This window comes from Hyaena hyaena, unplaced genomic scaffold (genome assembly GCF_003009895.1).
Source record: "Hyaena hyaena isolate Hyena2069 unplaced genomic scaffold, ASM300989v1 scaffold_207, whole genome shotgun sequence".
Lineage (NCBI taxonomy): Eukaryota > Metazoa > Chordata > Mammalia > Carnivora > Hyaenidae > Hyaena > Hyaena hyaena.
The window spans coordinates 1,177,465-1,198,114 of NW_024080836.1; the positions used below are offsets into that span (position 1 = coordinate 1,177,465).

At 36.3% G+C, this 20,650-nt stretch overlaps 1 protein-coding gene across 7 annotated transcripts in view; it reads left to right on the top strand.

The window, feature by feature from the left end:
• Positions 1-20,650, top strand: part of COBLL1 (cordon-bleu WH2 repeat protein like 1) — a 167,822-nt gene that overhangs the window by 132,394 nt on the left and 14,778 nt on the right. For 6 of the 7 annotated variants that reach the window (XM_039241996.1, XM_039241994.1, XM_039241990.1 and 3 more), the window contains 5 exons: positions 11,854-12,007; positions 12,483-12,557; positions 13,719-13,838; positions 17,833-18,067; positions 19,539-19,633. In XM_039241996.1, coding sequence (XP_039097927.1) covers positions 11,854-12,007; positions 12,483-12,557; positions 13,719-13,838; positions 17,833-18,067; positions 19,539-19,633 — 679 coding nt within the window. The remainder of the gene's footprint in view (positions 1-11,853; positions 12,008-12,482; positions 12,558-13,718; positions 13,839-17,832; positions 18,068-19,538; positions 19,634-20,650) is intronic. The other variant, XM_039241992.1, reaches the window with a different exon arrangement.

Here is a 20,650-nt window from a genome sequence, read left to right on the forward strand (position 1 = left end):
ATTCTGCCTAAAGATTTGAAAGGCCATTTTTGCAACAACATATGTAATGGTAGGCTCCTGCTGTTGGCTACCTAAACCATATCTTATATATTACTGTATAAATGTGTATAGTTATTTATACAGATTGTCATTTATTTCACACATGATAAAAGTTAGAAATGCGATGACATTGACTTAAATTGAAAATGACTTAACAATTCTGAGATTGAAAGTAAGTTCAAGGATGGCTGAGTGGCACAGTCAGTGAAGCATCTGACTCTTGATTTCGGCTGGGGTCATGATCTCACAGGTCATGAGTTAGAGCCCCGCATCAGGCTCTGTGCTGGCAGCATGAAGCCTGCTTAGGATTCTCTGTCCCCCTCTCTCTGTGCCCCTCTCCCTCTCACACTCTCAGTCTCTCTCTCAAATTAAATAAACTTTAAATTTAAGAAGTTCAGAAATCCAGTATCTGCACCATGTTTGCTGACCAAGTTTCTGTGACCAGCATACTTAAAATCTGTGGCCAAAGGATGTCCTAATATTATTGACAAATTAGGCTTCTAAAGGGTATTTTACATCTGAAGAAGAGGAAGAAGAATTGGACACCATTTGTAGACAATCTTGGCCACAGAAGCCACAGAAACTTTTGGAGAATTCTTTATTTTGACACATTTGGTGTGGTTTTACTCTTTGGAATTAATGTGTACACTGCAGTAAGGCAGCTTTTCCCAGGCTACCAGAATGGCACTTCATTTTCTTTAAGATACTGGCTTTTGGCTGGAAACACAGTAAGGAATTATCTTGATTGAACTGTTCATTTGGTCCCATTTTGCTTTCTGGTGCAGACAAACACTCAGATATTGAGAAATGGAAATTCTTTGCCATCCAGTATTATGCAACTGAAATTTAATACTGAGTGTTCATTTTTTAACAGATGATTTGTTTTTAAGAAATGTTTGCCATTCATCTTCTGGTCAATTTTACCTTTTAATATTTATCATGGTTTATAAGTAGGTAAGATGATAGATTACCATACATTTATAAAATGTGCAAGTATACATTTGGTCTTAGTTTCACTTAATGAGTTTTTTGAGTTTTTTTAATGTTTATTTATTTTTGAGAGAGAGAGACAGAGGCAGCACGAGTCGGGGGAGGAACAGAGAGAGAGGGAGACACAGAACCCGAAGCAGACTCTGAGCCTTTAAGCACAGAACCCGATGTGGGACTCGAACTCACAGTGAGATCACGACCTGAGCTTAAACCAGGGGCTTAACTGACTACGCCACCCAGAAGCCCCTTCACTTCCTGAGTTTTAATCCTAGTTGTTTTATGCAGAGTCACTAAAGTTGCTGTAAAAGAACATATACTTGTTATCTTTAAGAAATGCATCCTTTTGTTATTTTCTCCAGGTTATCATGCAGCATTTGATTTTCCCCGCCACTTTCTACTTGTATGTGTTATATAGAAAGCGAACCACACACACAGCTCTACAATTGCCTAGGAACAGTGGTTGCCATGGCATTTTTAGTTTGATATACGGGATACAGCTGTCTGTATTTCCAAAAATATGACTTGTTTCATTCAGTAGAGACATACACCATGCATGTCTATTCATGATTGAATATAATCTGTTTTTCCTTCTAAGGCTTTCCCATATATAAGTATACTTTGTCTTGGTAGTTTTAATCGGATTTTCAAAGGATCATAATCACAATAGCAAAATTAATGACTAATGCTTATGTAGCACTTACTAATGTTTCAGACTAGGTACTAAAGCACATTACTCATTTAATGCTCTTGAAAATCCTCTGAGCCATTACTTTTTAAGTTTCTACCCGCTTTACCTCTGACCCGAATGTAAATAACTGTGCTCATTATAAAGTGGTTTAAAAATTTAAAGAATAATACTATTCAAAGAACAATGGGTCCTTTATGGGATTAGTGTGAATTTCTCTCCCTTACCTACCAGTATACAAAAGCCGTGCCTCTCTGAAGTGCATGCTGAATTAATAATATATTTAAAATAATCAGTGTCAGGAATCGTCTTTACAAGTTCTTGTTGTATGCAGCTTACTTAGGCTTTCTACCACTAGGACGTTTGTGACCTCATGGAGAAGAAAATGCCTTTCTCTGGTACCAGAGACCAGGGCAGAGAGAAGCAGGCCTCTTTTTTGGAGCCATGGTGGTAAAACACGGGTGTCACTTGGATAATACTGTCATACGGTCCTGGCTTGCTTTCTGGGATGAACTGGGATGAACCTAGTTTGTTTCCCTGATTGCTACTTTACCTTGGTGGGGGCCCTAAAGTCAGGTCATCTGTACTGTTTGTACTCTCCTACTCTGCCCCTGGACACTCTTCTTTGTTCTCAGCACTGACCATGGAGAACCTTGAGTACCACCATCCTCTGTCTTTTTAACTGTATCCTGAGGTCTGATTTCTCCTGATCCATCTTCTCTTTTTTCATTTGAGATGTATTACTGAGTTAGGCTTCCCTCTTTGGACATTTAGAAATGTCATTTGTAAGGGATTACTGCTAATAAGACTTGGTTATATGGTATCTCAAAGTATTATAGGGTTGATGAAATGAAAGCTCAGGTTGCCTCAGGGAGAGAAATTTAAAAACCTTACAAGGGTATAACCAGTTTGTAAAATTTGGGTGTGTGTGTGTGTGTGTGTATATATATAATATATATATAATTATATATATATATATATATTTTTTTTTTACATTTTTTTTTTTTTCCTGAGCAGCATTGGAGAAGGGCTGGAAAGAAATCTATTGTGGCAGAAGAAGCTCCAGTCTTATTTGACAGATAGTCTTGGATCTACCAATAGGTCTTTTATATTCTTCTTTGTTGTCATTTTTCTCATTGTCTTCTTTGTTTTCTACCTTGAAGAACAAGCCATTGAACTTTATGGCTTGGGCTTTTCCTCTGTACAATAAGATTTTGTGACTAAATTTCCAAAAGTCTCTTCCAACTCCAGTATAATCAAATTACTCTTCTGTTGTCTTTTAAAATTGGCCTTTAACAGATGAAAGTGCTTTGTTATGTGGATTTATGGTTTGATTAGTGTTAACCATATAATGCTTCCTAGTCTCCTAGTATTACTTCTCTGAGGATTTTTGAAACTCTAAAGGATAATAACAAAATAAAACATTGATTAACTGACATCTTTCTCCCTGAACTCCTGACTATAACACAAAACTCAACACAAGTGCTTTGGACATCAATAAAAAGAGGTAGAGGACGCAAAGTTTTAGGATGATATGCTCAGGTTAATGTGTTTGTTAATCAGAGGATACAGATGTTATTATTGAATAATGCTGAGTTGAAATCCAGACCATTTTGAGAGAAGTCCACTGGCAAGTTTGGCCACTTCAAATCCTCTTAAGGGATTGTAATTCTAGTAACCAAACATGATACAAATTACAAGTGGTCATGGTATTTAGACACCTCTAAGTGAATCCAGCTCTAATCTCATTACTTGCTGTTCTAGAATTTATGTCGGCAAATTGATGGGAACGCCCTAGAAATTGGCAGAATAGATGACTGCTTACAAGGTGTGGATTTAAGAGCTCTGGGCCCTGACACTACCGCCCTATTTTTCCTTACCCTAAATACAGATGATACCTAGCATATCATCTCTATTTCTTACACCCCTTCACTGATAGGATTTTTCTTAATCAAAGTTGTCCTAAACAGGCTAAGACTTTCAGTGCTGTAACGATTCATGGGTTCGAGCCCCACGTGGCTCTGCGCTGAATAGTGTAGAGCATGCTTGAGATTCTTTCACTTACTCTCTCTGCCCCTCCTCTGCACACACTCTCTCTCTCTCAACAATAAATTTGTAAAACCTAAAAAATTTAATAAAACTTCATAAAGAAAGAAATTAGCATATATGCCTTCAATACAAGTAAAAAGCATGCATATGAATAAAGTTATGTGTAAAATGTTGGACACCAAAACTTGTATGACATGACTCATATTTATTGGGATTTAGAGTAATTTTTCTTTTTTTTCCTCATCAATGAATGCATTGTTTTCACCAAAGAGATTGTCCTAATCTTATGATGAAATCAATAAAAATACTGAATTCATTGTGATTTAAAAAAAATCTTCCTTTACAGCTTTGCTTATTTTGTAAATTCATTTCAATACCTCATACTTTGTATTACATATATTATAATTATATATTTGAAGTTTAAGAAAACTGACCTGTTGTCTTAGTTGTAAAATTATTTTAGAAAAAGCTCTCCCATCAAGAGTTAAGAATTCAAACTTGACCTTTAGTTAGTTATGTAAAACTTCAGTCATTGTGATATAATTCATGATAAATCAAACTTGGAATTTGTAATTAATTTGTCACTTTAGAAGGAGGGGAAAAAAGTAAGAGTTTTAAGACAGTTTCAAGGGATGGCTTAGGTTTTCTCCTCTAACCCATCCCTCTCTACATGTGGAAAGCATAAACAAATAAAAACCCAACAGCTTCTAATAGAAACATTTAACAATGTCCTTGAAGTTGAGCCACTGTATTTCCATTTTTTGATTCAAATGTTTGTCTTATTTCTCTATATATACACTTTATGTCTTTTATACAGAATATATTGATTTCAATGATCCATATCTTAAAATTCACCTGTGATTAGTAAGTGATCTAATAACTTGTACTGAGCTCGTCCTCAGTAAATCTACTGAATGCCATTCACTTCTATTTTCTTCAGCTAAATTTAGTTCAATTTTGAACCAGTAAATCCTGATCTGGGTGTGAATTCTGAGGGATTAAGTATCTGGCATGGTTTTCAGCTTGACCTTGCCACTTTTGCTAGTTGTTCTCTTTCTCCATGCAGTATTTTTCTTTTCACAGACTGTAAAATTCAGTGATGTGCATTCCTGCCAGGGATATAGTTTTCCCTAATGGCAAACAGACTTAGGGACTCTAACTAAAGTAAATAATTGAACATCTCTAATTATTAACCAAAGCATTTTCCCCTAGTAAGTAGAAACCTCTCTGTGTTCTTGTTTTGTAAACTCTTTGGGTTTAAATATAGTTTAATCTCAACCTCTTTTTAAAAAGTTCAGTCCTAATTTGATGAAAGAGAATGCATCTTGGTGCTGAAAGCTAATGACCATTCTAAACAGTTCTTCAACCTTAATTCTTTACATTAAATTTATGAGATATTCAGATTTACATGTTACTATACATATTCATAATACCCATCATCAAGAATTAATAAATTGGTGTTAAGTATGGAGCTTTTATTAAATTCCTTTAAGGTAGGATAGAGTTGCCTCAGGTGACTTAGAGGTGGAATTTTTACACACAATGAATTAAACACAATGGATTTGGCTTATGCAATGGACTAAGCCCAAGTTCCTGAATGCTGGGCACTCTTGGCGTTTTAAGGTTGATTATAATGCAGACAGACTCTAATAGGACTCTTTGCCACTCCCAACACTGTAGACAGAATACAACAATCTTAGAATAAGTACCTCCTTTTATCCATACTTTTCACTCCAACTCTATATTAGAACTATCGTTTGCTTATTTTATTTACAGATCACATTCACATACTTTAAAATATATAAGCTGCATGCTATACTAGCTAATATTTATAGACTGTATACTAAGCACTTTACTATGTTTTCACACATGACATTTCACTTAAGCATCCAGCTCCTTCTGAAGGGTACGTGCTCTTATTTTCCCACTTTATAGATGAGGAGACTGAAGGTGGCAGAGACACTAGAAGGCCATGCTCCCTGGTTGAAGCCCTGACGTGGTCTCCAAAGCTCATTTGTTTCATAACCATTAGAGTAGGCCGCCTTCCAACTTGCAAGCCTGGAAGCCTCTCTCCAGTTAGACACAAACTCACACTTAAAAGTACTGGGCTCACACCTGACTAATGAAGGGTAGAACAGTTAGGAGACTATTAGGCACATACTCCTGAAGGTCACAGGAAAACTAGGGCTTAAGAGCGCTGCTGGTTAGACACTGATGGCCTTCCTCACCTTTTTTCCTTCTGTTTTTAAAGCATTTTATTATTTTTATTTATTTATTTTTAGTGCTTCAAGTTTTTATTTAAATTCCGGTTATTTAAGATATAGAGTAATACTAGTTTCAGCAGTAGAATTTAGTGATTCATCACATAACCTATAACACACAGTGCTTATTGCAAGTGCCCTCCTTAATGCCCATCACCAATTTAGCCCATCCAGCAACCCTCAGTTCTCTTTATTTGAGAGGTCTCTTTTATGGTTTGCCTGCCTCTCTCTCTCTCTCTCCCCCCCCCACTTTCCTCACCCCCCCACCCCCCGTTCATCTGTTTTGTTTCTTAAATGTCACACAGGAGTGAAATCATATGGTATTTGGCTTTCTCTGATTGACTTATTTCACTTAGCATAATAGACTCTAGCTCCATCCACATTGTTGCGCACGGCAAGATTTCATTCTTTTTGATGGCTGAGTAATATTCTTTGTGTGTGTGTGTGTGTGTGTGTACACCATATTTTCTTTATCCATTGGTCAGTCTGTGGACATTTGTATATGTGCTGCCGAAGTGAGCACAGTTTATGGACATTTGGGCTTTTCACATAATTTGGCTAATGTTGATAATGCTGCTGTAAACATCAGGGTGCATGTGTCCCTTTGAATCAGCATTTTTGTATCCTTTGGGTAAATACCTAGTAGTACAACTGCTGAGTCATAGCGTAGTTGTATTTTTAACCTTTTCAGGGACCTTTAATCTGTTTTTCAGAGTGGTGGCACCAGTTTGCATTCCCACCAATAGTGTGCCGGTTCCCCTTTCTCCATATCCTTGCCAACATCTGTGTGTTGTTAATTTTAGCCACTCTGACAGGTGTGAGGTGGTATCTCAGTGTGGTTTTGATTTGTATTTCCCTGATGATGAGTGGTGTTGAGCATCTTTTCAGGAGTTGATTAGCCATCTGGGTGTCTTCTTTGGAAATATGTCTGTTCATGTCTTCTGCACATTTCTTACCTGGGTTATTTGTTTTTTTGGGTGTTGAGTTTGAGAAGTTCTTTATAGATTTTGGCTACTAACCCTTTATCAGACATGTCATTTGCAAATACCTTGTCCCATTTCTAAGGTTACCTTGTAATTTTGTTGATGGCTTCCTTTGCTGTGCATAAGCTTTTTATCTTGATGAGCTCCCAGTAGTTCATTTTTGCTTTTGTTTCCCCAGTACTGTATATGGGAAATCATGATGTGTTTACGTAAGCAGTTGTGATGGGTTAGTGAGTCTGCTTTCTACCAGTAGTCATTCTTGAGTTAGGAGCCACTTTCTTGGTTTTTAGGAACACCCAGATCATCTAACTTAAATGCCCCTTCTTTTCTTGGCATGGTTTTACCCAAGAGAAGATGTTTACAGTAAATACAGAACATTCTTTCCTTAAGGCCTAGGGGTTCCTCTATTTTGGTCTTATTAATGATGTTTTATTTAATACAAAATAACTGTAAGTTTGATTTTTATTACCTTACCCTTCCTTCTACCTGATTAAAATTATTTTCTAACAGTTTTTAGAAAGGGGGGGAGAGCTCTTGCCTCTCTGTCTTAAAAGACAAGAAATATCTATTAAGCTATTTCCTTGAACACTAACACTAATATTATTGTACCTCAGGACAAACTTATATTTCTGTCATTAATTTATTGCTAATTATCTGAACTCACTATTTTTATTCCTTGAAAACTCCTGCCCTTCGGCCATCGTACATAATTTCTTAAATTTATATTTATGTCATAAACTTAATAAGTTTTAACCATTAATTATTGTAAAGGATCATAGTCAAAAAATCTGTATAAGAGAATCAGTTATGACAGGCCCCATATGTCTACCTGGTACCACCCAGTGACAATTATACTGTTTTTTTTTTAATTTTTAAAAATTTTTTAATGTTTATTTTTAAGACCGAGACAGAGGATGAGCAGGGAGGGGCAGAGAGAGAGAGAGAGGGAGACACAGAATCCGAAGGAGGCTCCAGGTTCTGAACTATCGGCACAGAGCCGGACACAGGGCTCAAACTCACAGACTGTGAGATCATGACCTGTGCTGAGTCGGAAGCTTAACCAACTGGACCACCCAGGTGCCTCTATACTGTCTTTCTTAATGTATTCCCTCTTGGTCTTTGATCCAGTTGCAGCTCTCTAAAAATGTATGTCCTCTTCTTTTCATGTTACACTTGCAGAATAGGGTACAGGGACTTAAGTTCTATAGGGTAAAGTTATAAAATCTGTGCTCCTTTTAAATATTCATGGCTTACCCTTTTTTTCCCTTAACTGTCTGTATAAATACTATTAAAACATTTTTAATGTTTGTAAAACTAAAATCCATATACTTTGATACATTTTAAGTTCTTTGTCCATAGAAATATAAATATCCTGTATAAAAAAGTTAGCTTATTTTTAGACCTCTAGGGACATAAATGAAATCTATGCATCTATTTTTATTTTATCTTTGAGTTATGGATAGGTTCATATAAATTTGTGCATATAAATTCTTCCCTTTCTAATTTCTATACTGTCTACATTGCTATGAGCGAAATTTAAGAGCTCTAACTCCCAAATGGATACTATCATCTGAGAAATTCACGACTGATTCAAGTCATGATTGCTTTTATCAGGTAATAGGAAAGACGAATAATGACAGTGATTGGGAATTTGGCCCCAAGGGGAACACGGGTTTGTATCCTAGACCTCATGAAAGCAATCAGTCAAAGCATGGGAAATAAGTTTTCAGCATGGAAATAGGAGGAAAATCAAATGCTGCCCCAACTCTGTGCACTCAGCAGTTACTGTTTTTGCTGGTAAACTCCGTCTGTGAGAGTAAGAAGGCATGCCTTATTAGGGGTTTACAGAAGTGAATTCATCCAAAAAATAAAATGACGTATTCTCTGCTGCTTTTGATTTTTACATCATTATTTTAAAAAGTGAAGTGCCACATTGTTTTAGGAGAATTTTTGGCTTTTTTCCTAAAGACTCCTAAATTTGTTAATTTTACTATAAGATAGCAAATGAAAGTTTCTGAACACAGAGATATATCCTCAATCAATAAGAAGAAAACTTTGTAACCTACTCAAAATGGTATTAAAATACTGCTCATCCAGCTGTATTATATAATGCATTTCTTTCTCAGCTCTTGTTTGCTAAGGATCCTCCTCCTGATTCAAAAGTCCAAATTGCATTTGAGGATATGTCCCCACATCTACTCTGGAGGGAGTAGGGGATGAGGGTTGGCCTTGAGATTTAATCAGAATTGGCTTTACTGACTGGGATCAATCTGGGTTTGAGTGGCAGGCTTTAATTCTTTCCTTGCTGGATTGTGGAGAGGTCTGAAAAGTTCTGGAGGAAGGACCAGGGTATGGAGGGGAGCAGAGGTTGGTGGCTGCAGCTGGTATGGAGGAAGTTTAATGGTTTGACTACAGTCAGGTCAGCCAGGTGCCACCCTGTCCACTCCCTTGTTAAGAGGCATTAACCTCAGAGGTGTGTCCCGTCAAGTGCCTGCCACTGTGGACCTTACTGTGCTCTGTCCCTGTGAGATGACCCACCCTCCTTTTTAGTACCCAGCACCACTGACAGTGATGACAACTGACTCAGATTTCTATTTGCTTTCTTCTCTGACAGGCATATTATGAAATTACAAGATAGTAAAATTTGCTACATTTTTCTTGGTGTGTCGCAAGGCATAAAGATGAAAGACATCTAATGAACTCGTTCCCTTCTGTTAGGTGTACTTACATTGTCTACAGATGGAAATGACTCTGGCTTTACATGCTCTGAGGCTCTTATTTACAAATGGAGATGACAGTATTTCATTCATTTATTGATTCACTCAACAAATATGTATTGTAAGACTTCTACGGGCTAGACATTGTTCTGGAGATATGGCAGTGGGCAAAATCGAAGGAAAAAAAATCCAGTCCCTCTTCTTACACTCCTCTCTAGTGGAAGCAAGCAATAAACAAGGTGAAACAGCCAACTAGCAGCTATGTTGGAGATCTACTAAATGCTGATCATAAAGATCAAGCTGGAAAAAGGGATAAATATAGGGGGAGGAGCTCATTGAAAAGGTGGCATTTGAGAAATAAACTGAAGAAAATGAGAACATAGTAAGACAGCAAATTATCAGGAGAGCATTGCAGGCACAGGGAATACCCAGGACAGCCACCCAAGGTGGGAACACTCCTGGCATACTTGAGGAGCAGCATGAAGGCAAGTGTGTCTGGAGTGGTGTGAATCACTCCACCCTTGGAGGTGGAGGTGGTCAGAAAGATCTAGGGGCCAGCTGGTTCACCACCTTAGAAGTCAACTGGGAAACCATTACTTGGTCTTGAACAAAATGACCTAATCAAACTCAGTTTTAATACGATCCTTTTGCTGCTATGTCGGGAAAGGCTGTAGGGAAGCAATGTGGAAGCAGAGTCCATTTGGAAGGTTCTTGATAATAATTCAGACTGTGTGGTGGCAGTGAAGCTAGATGAGCCAACAGAATGGACTTTTGTGGAATGTGAGAGAGAGGGGATATGGATGACTCCAAAGTTACTGGCCTGAACATATGGAGGCATGACTTGCTCTTTATTGAAACAGAGACTGTGGGATTAGGAATATTTTTGACAGGGCAGTGGAAAGGAGGGATTATCAGGATCCCCGTTCTAGACATGCCATGTTTGAAATCACCTTAGACATTAAGTGGAGATCAGATAGCGGTCCGGGATGGAGATGTAAGTTTGGACTTAATCGGCATATGAATAATACATAAATTCAAGGGAATTGAGGAGATTACTAACAGAGGGAACCCAGAGGCTGAAGAGAAAGTATCCAACGTCTGAGATGAAAAGAACCATAAAGGAAAGCAGAGTGTTGGGATATGTGCAGAATAGGAACGTAGTAATCTGGAAGTAAGAAAAAAGAGGATTCTGAGAGGGTGGTCAACTTTGTTGAATGCTGCTAACAGGTTAAATAAACAAGTTCTAAGATTAACCCCTAGTTTAGTCATAGTGGAGGTCCTTGATGACTTTGATGGGAATAGTGTTTTTGGGGTTTTTTTTTGGTTTTTTTTTTTTTTTTTTTACAAATAGTTTATTGTCAAGTTGGTTTCCATATAACACCCAGTACTCATCCCCACAAGTGATGGGAATAGTTTTAATGGATCCAAAGTCAGGAAATACCTGGTTGGAAGGGTTCAAATGGGAGATAGAAATCGGAGACAAAAAACTATGAGCAACTCTTTTAAGCAGGTTAGTTGGAAAGAGTGAGATGATGTGGCAGTGTGCCAGGAGGCACCGGCAGCCTGCTGAGGCAGGACTGACCATCTTAGGGTCTGCTGACAGTCACATGCTGGGAGCGTGAGCCTTAGCCATTAGCTGTGTAGAGAGTCGGTGACCTCAAATGACCTTGCCTTGAGTAGACATATAAATTTTTGAGATGTTTGTCATTAATACATTAGTCTTTTTTTTTTTTTTTTAAAAAGGATTAATCAAGCCAGCTGTTTTAATGTACAAATATTCTTCCCTTTTCAGCTCTTACTTTACATCCAATATTTTCTTTATATTTTTCTTTGGAAGCTAGTTTTTAACTATTATGCTTCTGAGTACTCCACATCATAATTGGTGGTTTGTATGCCCTTCTCCCAACCTAGCCTAAGTTTCTTGAGAAGGACCATATTTTATTTTACTTTATGCATCCATCTCCTAGCTCTGCTCCTGGCACATGGCAGACCCTCTATAATGTTTGTTGAATGAATGACTGTTATGTTTCATATTGGTGTGGGATGCATTTGATGTAAAGGTCAGTGTCTTCCTGAAGTTTGCTGTTAATTTCTAAATAGAGATTGTGTCTGGTCATTTTGTTTCCCAGAGTCCCTGTGGAGCAGGCATAGTGAGGACCGGCTCGCTGCAGCTTAGTAGTACATCTGTTGGCAATTCATCTTTGAAAAGGACAAAGCGAAAAGCGCCTTCCCCACCCTCCAAAACGCCCCTGCATCAAAGTGATGAAAATAATCGTGTGACTGGTAACGTTACTTTTCCCATTAACATCACAGGTGTGTTGGGTCTCGTTTAGTACAGACAAGGAAGCGATAAACATTATAAATCAGGTCTTTTTATTAAAAGATAATACATAAATGTAGGTTTTTAATTAATTTTAATAATGCTTAGATAGTCCCTGATTATTCTTAACAACCTTTTTAAAATCTGCAAGGTCACAGGATAAAATGAAAAAATCATACAGCTCCCTGATCCTAAAATTGAGCATGTGATCCCTTGTAAATCTGTTCAGAAGGACACTCTCATCCCAGGGCTGACTACTAGTAGGAAGGGGATCCTAAGGAGGCCTTAGCTGTATCAAAGCTGGATGGTGAAATGGCCTCTAACAATATTAGGGCTCTCTCTTCCTAAATTATAGAAAAATAATGAAGTTAACCTTCTAAGGACTTGTTCCATTTGTGAGTGTGATTGTTTGTAAGGTGTGCTGCTTCTGTCCTGTAGTCCTGCAGGCAGGACATGCGGTTCCTACAGACAGTGCTGTGGAAGCCAGCTCTCCCGAGGGGCCGTCCAGCCCAGGTAGGGCACCTTTACCCCACAGTCATGTGGTACTGACAGAGATCTTTCATGACAGCTGAGGGATGAATCTAGTTATCGTGCTCTGTCTGTCAAAAGAGATGCAAGTGCTTTGACTCTGTTTCCCAAATTTTATATTATGAAATGAAAACTTTTCCACCCTGGATTGAGTATGAAACTGGCATAACTCAAGACTCCAGTTCTTTGATGACACCTTAAGAACGTTCTTTATGCAGTGTTACCATTTATCAATGTCCTTCTCAAGACGAATGACACGTTGTTAGTTAGGAATGTACCTTAGCATGTTCAGAAGGAAACATACACCAAAGTGTAAAGTACCATTCTTTACTCAACTGTCCTCGGTATGAATTTGACATACATAGTGTTCTAATTTAGTGGTAAAAATTTGTCATTATGAAATACTATATGGCCTCATTTTGGATTCCCCAGATAAATGAAATGTCACTAAAAATAAAATAATTTGATTTATTGCTATTTCCTAATATTTTAATAGTAGCTTTTATTGTAAGAATAAATATGACAATATTTCTGAATTCTTAAAGTTAGATACAAATGAATATAACAGGCTATTGTCTAAGCAAAAGTAGAATATTACTATGCTAGTACTTTAATGTGGGGATAATTTTATAGGTAAGAAAATTACTCAGTATAACCCTAATTTTTATAATTAATATTCATAAACACTAGAAAAACTCAGGCATATCCAAATGCTCCTAAATCTTTACTCCATAGCTGATTTTTGGGAATTTGAGGCTTTGACACATCTTATGTAAGAATTCTCCTGTCCTCTGTGATTAAAAGTATTATCATTAAATAACTAATCATGATTTTTCTTAAGTCGTGCCCAGAATACTATCAATGATACTGTTTTGTTCCATGAAGGAAATGTATTAAGTAATATCAAACTATATACGTGAAATGAGAAGATTCAGAAGTATTAGAACAAAGATGTGAATGCTAGTCAAACTTTTCTTGATACCTATTTCTCTTTTCCTTTTTTCCCCCCCCTAGTTATCTCTTCTTGATAAATGCATGGATAATTGTGAGCTAACAAATCTGATTTCTTCGAAATGCTTCTTGTTCTCTGCTTGCCTTAACTCTGTTGTCTAAGTGCCATTTCCACAGATTTTACTTCTTTGGCAGAAGCCTCCCTTGGCCCTGGGTTCCCCAGTCACGAACAGCACACTGTGCCCAAACTGCCGGATGAAGCCTGTCTCTCGGAGAGCCCTGGAATGCCCAAGGCGGCCATAGCATCTCGGACACGTAGGTGACCAGGCCTTTCCTGCCTGGTGCTTTGTTTAATGCAGAGTAATATGTCACCACAGACAAATTTGGTTACTTGGTCATTGCGTGTGTAAAAATGACTTAAATAGTAGTTTCCCCGTTTCACTTGAAATTCTATTATAAGTTTAGAGTTCGATGTTTTCCCTGACCATAGAGATGAATAATGCAAAGTGTAAGATGAATAAAATAAGTGGCTTTGGAAGATTTCAGTTTTTCTGCTATTTGGCCCTCTGCTTTTTTGGCAAAACTTTAAACGCTGTTGTTTCCAATGTGTAACTGTATGAATATAAAAGAATATATATATATTTTTTTCTTTCTTGAACTACTCTTTTGTCTGTAGTATTGCTTTTGAATGGGATTTTTAAGGTAAATTATTGGAGTTATTTTTTATCAGATGGCAAAAATTTATAGTTAGGTAATTGAGTTTTATCATAAATTTATTCAATTTTTATTTACTCAGAATGAGTCTTTAATGAAAATTATTTAAAATTAATATATTATCACATAGTTCTTATAATCATGCAGAATTGTGTGGCCAGTTTGAAAAATAGTTTGGCAGGCTTTCAAAAATAAAATTTAAGCATTGGTTTTCTCTATAACCCAGATATCCCACTCCTAGGTATTTTCCAAGAAAAATGAAAACCTTTCTGCTCACAAAACATACATGTGAATTATTATGGGATTTTTATTTATAATTGCCAAAAATGAGCTAGATGCTATATAATTTCATTAATATGACACTCTTTCAAGGGCAAAACTCTAAGGGGATAATAGTTGCCAAGGTCTAGAGTTGGAGGAGAGGGATGGTCACTAAAGGGCATGGGGCATTTTGGAGACTGAAGCATTCCAAAACGGATCGCCAAAATCATGAATTTTACTGAAGGTAAATTGTATCTCATTTTCTAAAAAAGAAAGAAAACTATTCTAGCAGCAACTGTATTAGTGTCTGACAAAGTGAGCATTTTTTGAATGATTGAATAAAAAAGTAGTTCACCAAAATGGATGTAATAAAATTGTTTTTTTAGCAAAGAGAGATAATATTTTGTAGTCTTGATCATTTCAAGGAAAAATATGCAAAGTATCCCAAAAGTCTCAGTGAAATTATAAGCTTTAATAATTTTTTTGAAGTTTCTTTATTTTTTGAGAGAGACAGAGACAGTGTGAGCAGGGAAGGGGCAGAGAGAGGGGGAGGGAGAGAGAATCCCAAGCAGGCTTCTCTCTGTCAGCACAGAGCCCTATGCAGGGCTCAAATCCACAAATCATGAGATCATGACCTGAGCTGAAACCAAGAGGCAGATGCTTAACTGACTGAGCTACCCAGGTGTCCCTATAAGCTTTAATTAAAAGTAAAATGCTACAAACTTAACAAAAATGTCTTATGAAAGCTTAGTATTTAAATTTCATTTACACATATAACATTTCGTGAATTTTAAAGAACTTTTGAGTTATATATTTTGTTTCAGTTTTACTTTTTTAGAGGGAATGAAACACTTATAAAAAATATTCAAATCATATAAAGCTAAGTAAAGGTAAAAAAATGCAGTAGAGTCTGTTAACACAAAATAAACTTGATTTATTATTCAAAACTTGGGGAAATTTGTGCTAATCAACCAACCAACTCTGAAAGTTCTTTCAGATAATTAGAATTTTTTAAAAAGAATCACTGCCTTTCCTAAGACTTCTAAGAACAGAAATACTCCTCAAGCTATTAAAAAAACATATATATTTAAGTAAGCCCATATGATGCTTATGACTAGCAAGTTATAAAATTTCAGAAAAATAATTAGAGAAGATTATTGAAACCTGTAACTCTTTCTTTATACTTTAAATAACTGAGATCTGTTTCTCATTGAGGGGCCCCATACTTAAAGAAAAGTTGTGTGAAATAACTTTTGATGGGCAAGAGAGCAATAGGGATAACAATCAATAATTTGCTTAATGTTACCTCAGTTAATCTAATTTGCAGAAGAGCTTATTATATGCCAAGGAGACATTTATAAAACACATTTGCATCTAAATCAGAACAGCCTTTCATTTTCTCAATACAGTTTTCAAATTATGTAAATATACTCTTACTACACAGATATGATAAGCTGTTTTACATACATAATATTTGTGCATTGGTATCATAATGACTCTTTCACAAATCATAATAAAACAAGATTTGCCAAAGTATATTTTTAAAAAATTCACTTAAATTCAAATTCCTTAATATTTTTTTCTGTTGAGTAATCTTTTTTTTAAATTCACAACAAAACTGTCATTAAAAGTCTCCATATTTGGGGCACCTGGGTGATTCAGTTGGTTAAGCATGCAATTCTTGAATTCAGCTCAGGTCATGATCTCACAGTTTGTTAGTTCGAGCCCCACATCAGGCTTTGTCCTGACAGAGTGGAGCCTGCTTGGGATTCTCTGTCTCTCTCTCTTTCTCTCTCTCTCTCTCTCTCAAATAAGTAAACTTAAAAAAATAAAGTTTATCAAACGGCATAAACAGCAAATTTTTCTGTTGATACACCTAGAGATAAAATTACAGACATACATGATAAGTACTTTAAATATTCTTCTAATATGTTGAAGTCTGTATCAAATTTTGTGGCTGTACTGATCACTCCAATGCTATGCCACCTTTCTTCCCCCCCTCCATTGTGGTAAAATTAAACTTTGTTCAGCTGCTATTATGTAAATGGAAGTGTTAAATTATATTTAAATAAGTGAAGATCCAGAACCTCGTTCTTTAGATTAAATTAACTTTCACAGCTAGTGTGGGCACCAGTTAGTTTGTCTCCTCTTTTAGCCTGTTGGCCACTTGTTGGTGCTTAAGGAATAATGATAAGACACATTTTTATACGATGAAATACTAGCCACAACTTTGAGAAGAAAACACACACACAAACACACACACATATATATTGATATGGGGTGATTTTTCAGATATAGTTAACTGGAAAAACAGAAGGTGAACAACATCAGGTATAGGATGCATCCATTTATATTAGATGAACAAAAAAAAGGAAACGTGAGTATGCACATCTGCTTGTATGCTCGTTATACTTTCTGATTATAGGAAAAACCTGTTAAAGTTGCTTTTGAGAATCAAACTCAATGAGAATAATTTTCATTGTATAATACTTATTTGTACTTTCAAAAATTATATTAAGCATCTGAGGCAGTGGATTTTAACCCTGGTTTGTATTAGAATCACCTCAGGAACCTTAAAAATTTTGGTCCCTTCCTTCAGAGATTCTGATGTAACAGGTGTGGAAGAGGGTGTTAACATCAGTATTTTTAAGAGGGGCTCATATGACTCTCCATTGTAGTGAGAACTGATAACTATGGAGTCAGATTTCTTAAGTGTACTTGTAAACAATATAAAAATCTCATGTTCTTTTCATTTACATTTAAAACTATTGTGTGAATGTAAAATCATTTAAATTCAAAGATATATAGGTATCATTCAGATATATAACTTGAAGTTAGAGTTTAGATAATTTATTTTTTCTTCCATGACAAAACCTAGCATGATAGCATATTATTTTTAGAATTGTATATGTCTGAGGGGCGCCTGGGTGGCTTAGTTGGTTAAGCGTCTAACTTTCGCTTAGGTCATGATCTCACGGTTCGTGGGTTCGAGCCCCACGTCGGGCTCTGTGCTGACTGCCAGCTCAGAGCCTGGAGCCTGTTTCAGTCTGTGACTCCGTCTCTCTCTGACCCTCCCCTGCTCACGCTATCTCTCTCTCTCTCTCTCCTAGAAATAAATAAAAAACATTAAAAAAAATAGAATTGTACATGTCTGAGATAATCTGATTATATGTTAATTTGATTATTCACAGTTATAAGAGTATTTCACTATTAGACTTGGACCAGCACTTAAAAGAGTCCAGCTAATTATTATTTTAAAAACTCCTTTTACTAGGATTGCATAGGATGAATGAGGAAAATTAATATTTAGGATTATATCTTCATTTCTTTGTAGCTGGAATTAACTCTGATCATAGCCTTGAAGAGATAGATGAAAAGGAAGAACTGAGTGAAGTGCCTAAAGATGAGGCTGAAAAGATTTCTCTGAAGTCACAAGATACTCCTTTTGGATCTACTGATATAATAAATACACTGAAAAACAATCCTAACTCAGCCCTTGGCAATTTTACTGGAGAGTCCTCACAAAACTCCAAAGAAGAAAAACAAGAAGCTAGAAACACAGATGGACAGTAAGTAGTCTGTGCACCCGAAGTGTTGGTTTATGGTTTGTTTAATTAATACTAGTCTTTGAATTATAGATATTTTAAACACAAATATAGTAGTCCCTTTAGTTTAGACTCTATTTATATCACCATCATTGTAAGAATATTTATTAATAAAGATCTATGTGAGGCTCCTGGGTGGCTCCGTTCATTGAGTGACTGACCAAGTCTTGATTTCAGCTCAGGTTATGATCTCATTCATGGGATCGAGCCTCATCCAGGCAGCATGGAGTCTGTTTGGGATTCTCTCTCTCCCTCTCTCTCTTCCTCTCCCCTGCTTAAACTTTTTTTTCAAAAAGTAAATAAGCTTTTTGGGTGCCTGAGTGGCTCAGTCGGTTAAGTGTCTGACTTTGGCACATATCATGATCTCGTGGTTCATGAGTTCGAGCCCCATGTCAGGCTCTGTGCTGACAGCTCAGCTAGGAGCCTGCTTCGGATTCTGTGTCTGTCTCTCTCTGTCCCTCCCCTGCTCATGCTCTGCTCATTTATTTAACATTAAAAAATATTAAATAAATACATAAAACTTTTGAAAAAAAGTATCTATTTGCATGTTTTATTTTTCAGTAAAATGAATGTTCAACAGTTCTGGTATCCCTGTGTCAGATAAGCCATAACATGCAGTTAATCTGTATGACTCAAATATAAAAGTTCTTGTTTGTTTGTACTCTGTGGGTTTCACCTATTATCTATTTGATATAAATGAAACATTTCATTTTTAATTATCAGTGAATGCTCCCAGATTTTCACTGATATATAAAACAGTTCTGTATATTAGAGTATGATGTTAAGTTACTAATATTTTTACAGTCAACTTCATGATGAAGAGAGTATATTTGCCACTTGATCCTAGAAATTGAAATCTATACTACAGTACACTTGTATTGTGTTAGAAATGCCACATCATGAATAAATATGGAATCAAGTAGGCAAAATAAACCATCTTTATCAAAGTTTTACCATAATTTGCATGGGATTGTCTCCAAATTAAACCCTTCTATTACTAAGAAATCCCAGTGAGCTCAGTCCACATCCTGATTTGCCAGAACGTGGCCTTGGCAGATGCAAGACTAAAATGTTTAATTTAGTTTCCTTTTTCTTTAAAAGACAAACAATCAATAATAACAAAAAGAGACTGTTTTTGGAAAAGCGCTCATTTCACCAAGCTTCTTAGATCTTTCTTTGTAATAGGACCACTCTATGAAAGCTAATGGTTCATAGCAGCATTTCCTCTCAGTTGGATTTTTTCTTTGCTATTAAATTTCCAGTATTTGGCAGGGGAAAAAAAGATGATTATTTCAGTCCATCTGTCTTTGAAAATTATTGCCTGTTTTCTCATCTGGGGTGTGTGTGTGTGTGTGTGTGTGTGTGTGTGCGTGCGCACACGTGCACATGTGTTTAAGTAGTATCAATGTATAACATACAATATCCTATTTTGCAGAGGGCTACACATTATCCTAAATAACGCAGACAATGAAGAGAGGGTAGTTGACTGTGTAAGAAACTTGAAGTCATTTGGCTCAAACCAGGAAAATGGTGAGTTCTGCAAACACTAATAGCCAATGTTTCCGTAGCACTTACTATGTGCCAAAGGGCCATTCTTCACACTTATATATATATAAGATAATATATATATCCAATTGGATACTATATATCCATCTATATTGGATATATAGATATCCAATCTCCTCAACCAGATTGGATAGTCTTTTAAATAAGAAAAATTATATCCAACACTTTAAATCCCTCATAGCACCTAATAGAATACTGAAATGTTGTTAAAATATGTACAGTCATTGGCTTAAGATTTTTTGACTTGACTATGGTGCAAAAGTGATGCACATCCAACAGAAACTGTACTTTGAATTCTGAATTTTGGTGTTTTCCTTGGCTAGCGATATGCTGTGTGATACTCCCTCGTGATGCTTGGTGGCATCCACTGCAGCTCCCAGTCAGCCCCATGAGGGTAAACAATCCGTCCACCTGCAGCCATTCTGTCGTTCACTTTCAGCACTGTATTTAGTACATTACATGCGATACGCAACACTTGATTATAAAAAAGGCTCTGTGAGAGATGATTTTGCTCAACTGTAGGCTAATGAGTTTTGAGCACGTTTAAAGTAGTGTAGGCTAAGCTGTGATATTCAGTAGCTTTGATGTATTAAATGCATTTGACTTGATGATATTTTCAAGTTATAATGGGTTTATTGGGATGTAACCCCATCATAAGTTAAGGAAGAACTATACTTAACATTGAATTTCAGAAGAATGATACTACACAAATATAAGATGCAAAGAGTGCATAGTGTTATTTTAAGAAAATACGAAGGAATTGGCTTATGAATTCTCATAGTCTGGCCTATTATATTAATATACAAAATTGGGTGAATATTCTTAGAAAACATAGGGATGTATATATTCACATTTGGATAAAATGTGGATTATCCCAGCATCACAAACAGATGGATAGATATATATATATTTTTTTAATATTATTTATTTATTTCTAGGAGAGAGAGAAAGAGACAGCATGAGCAGGGGAGGGTCAGAGAG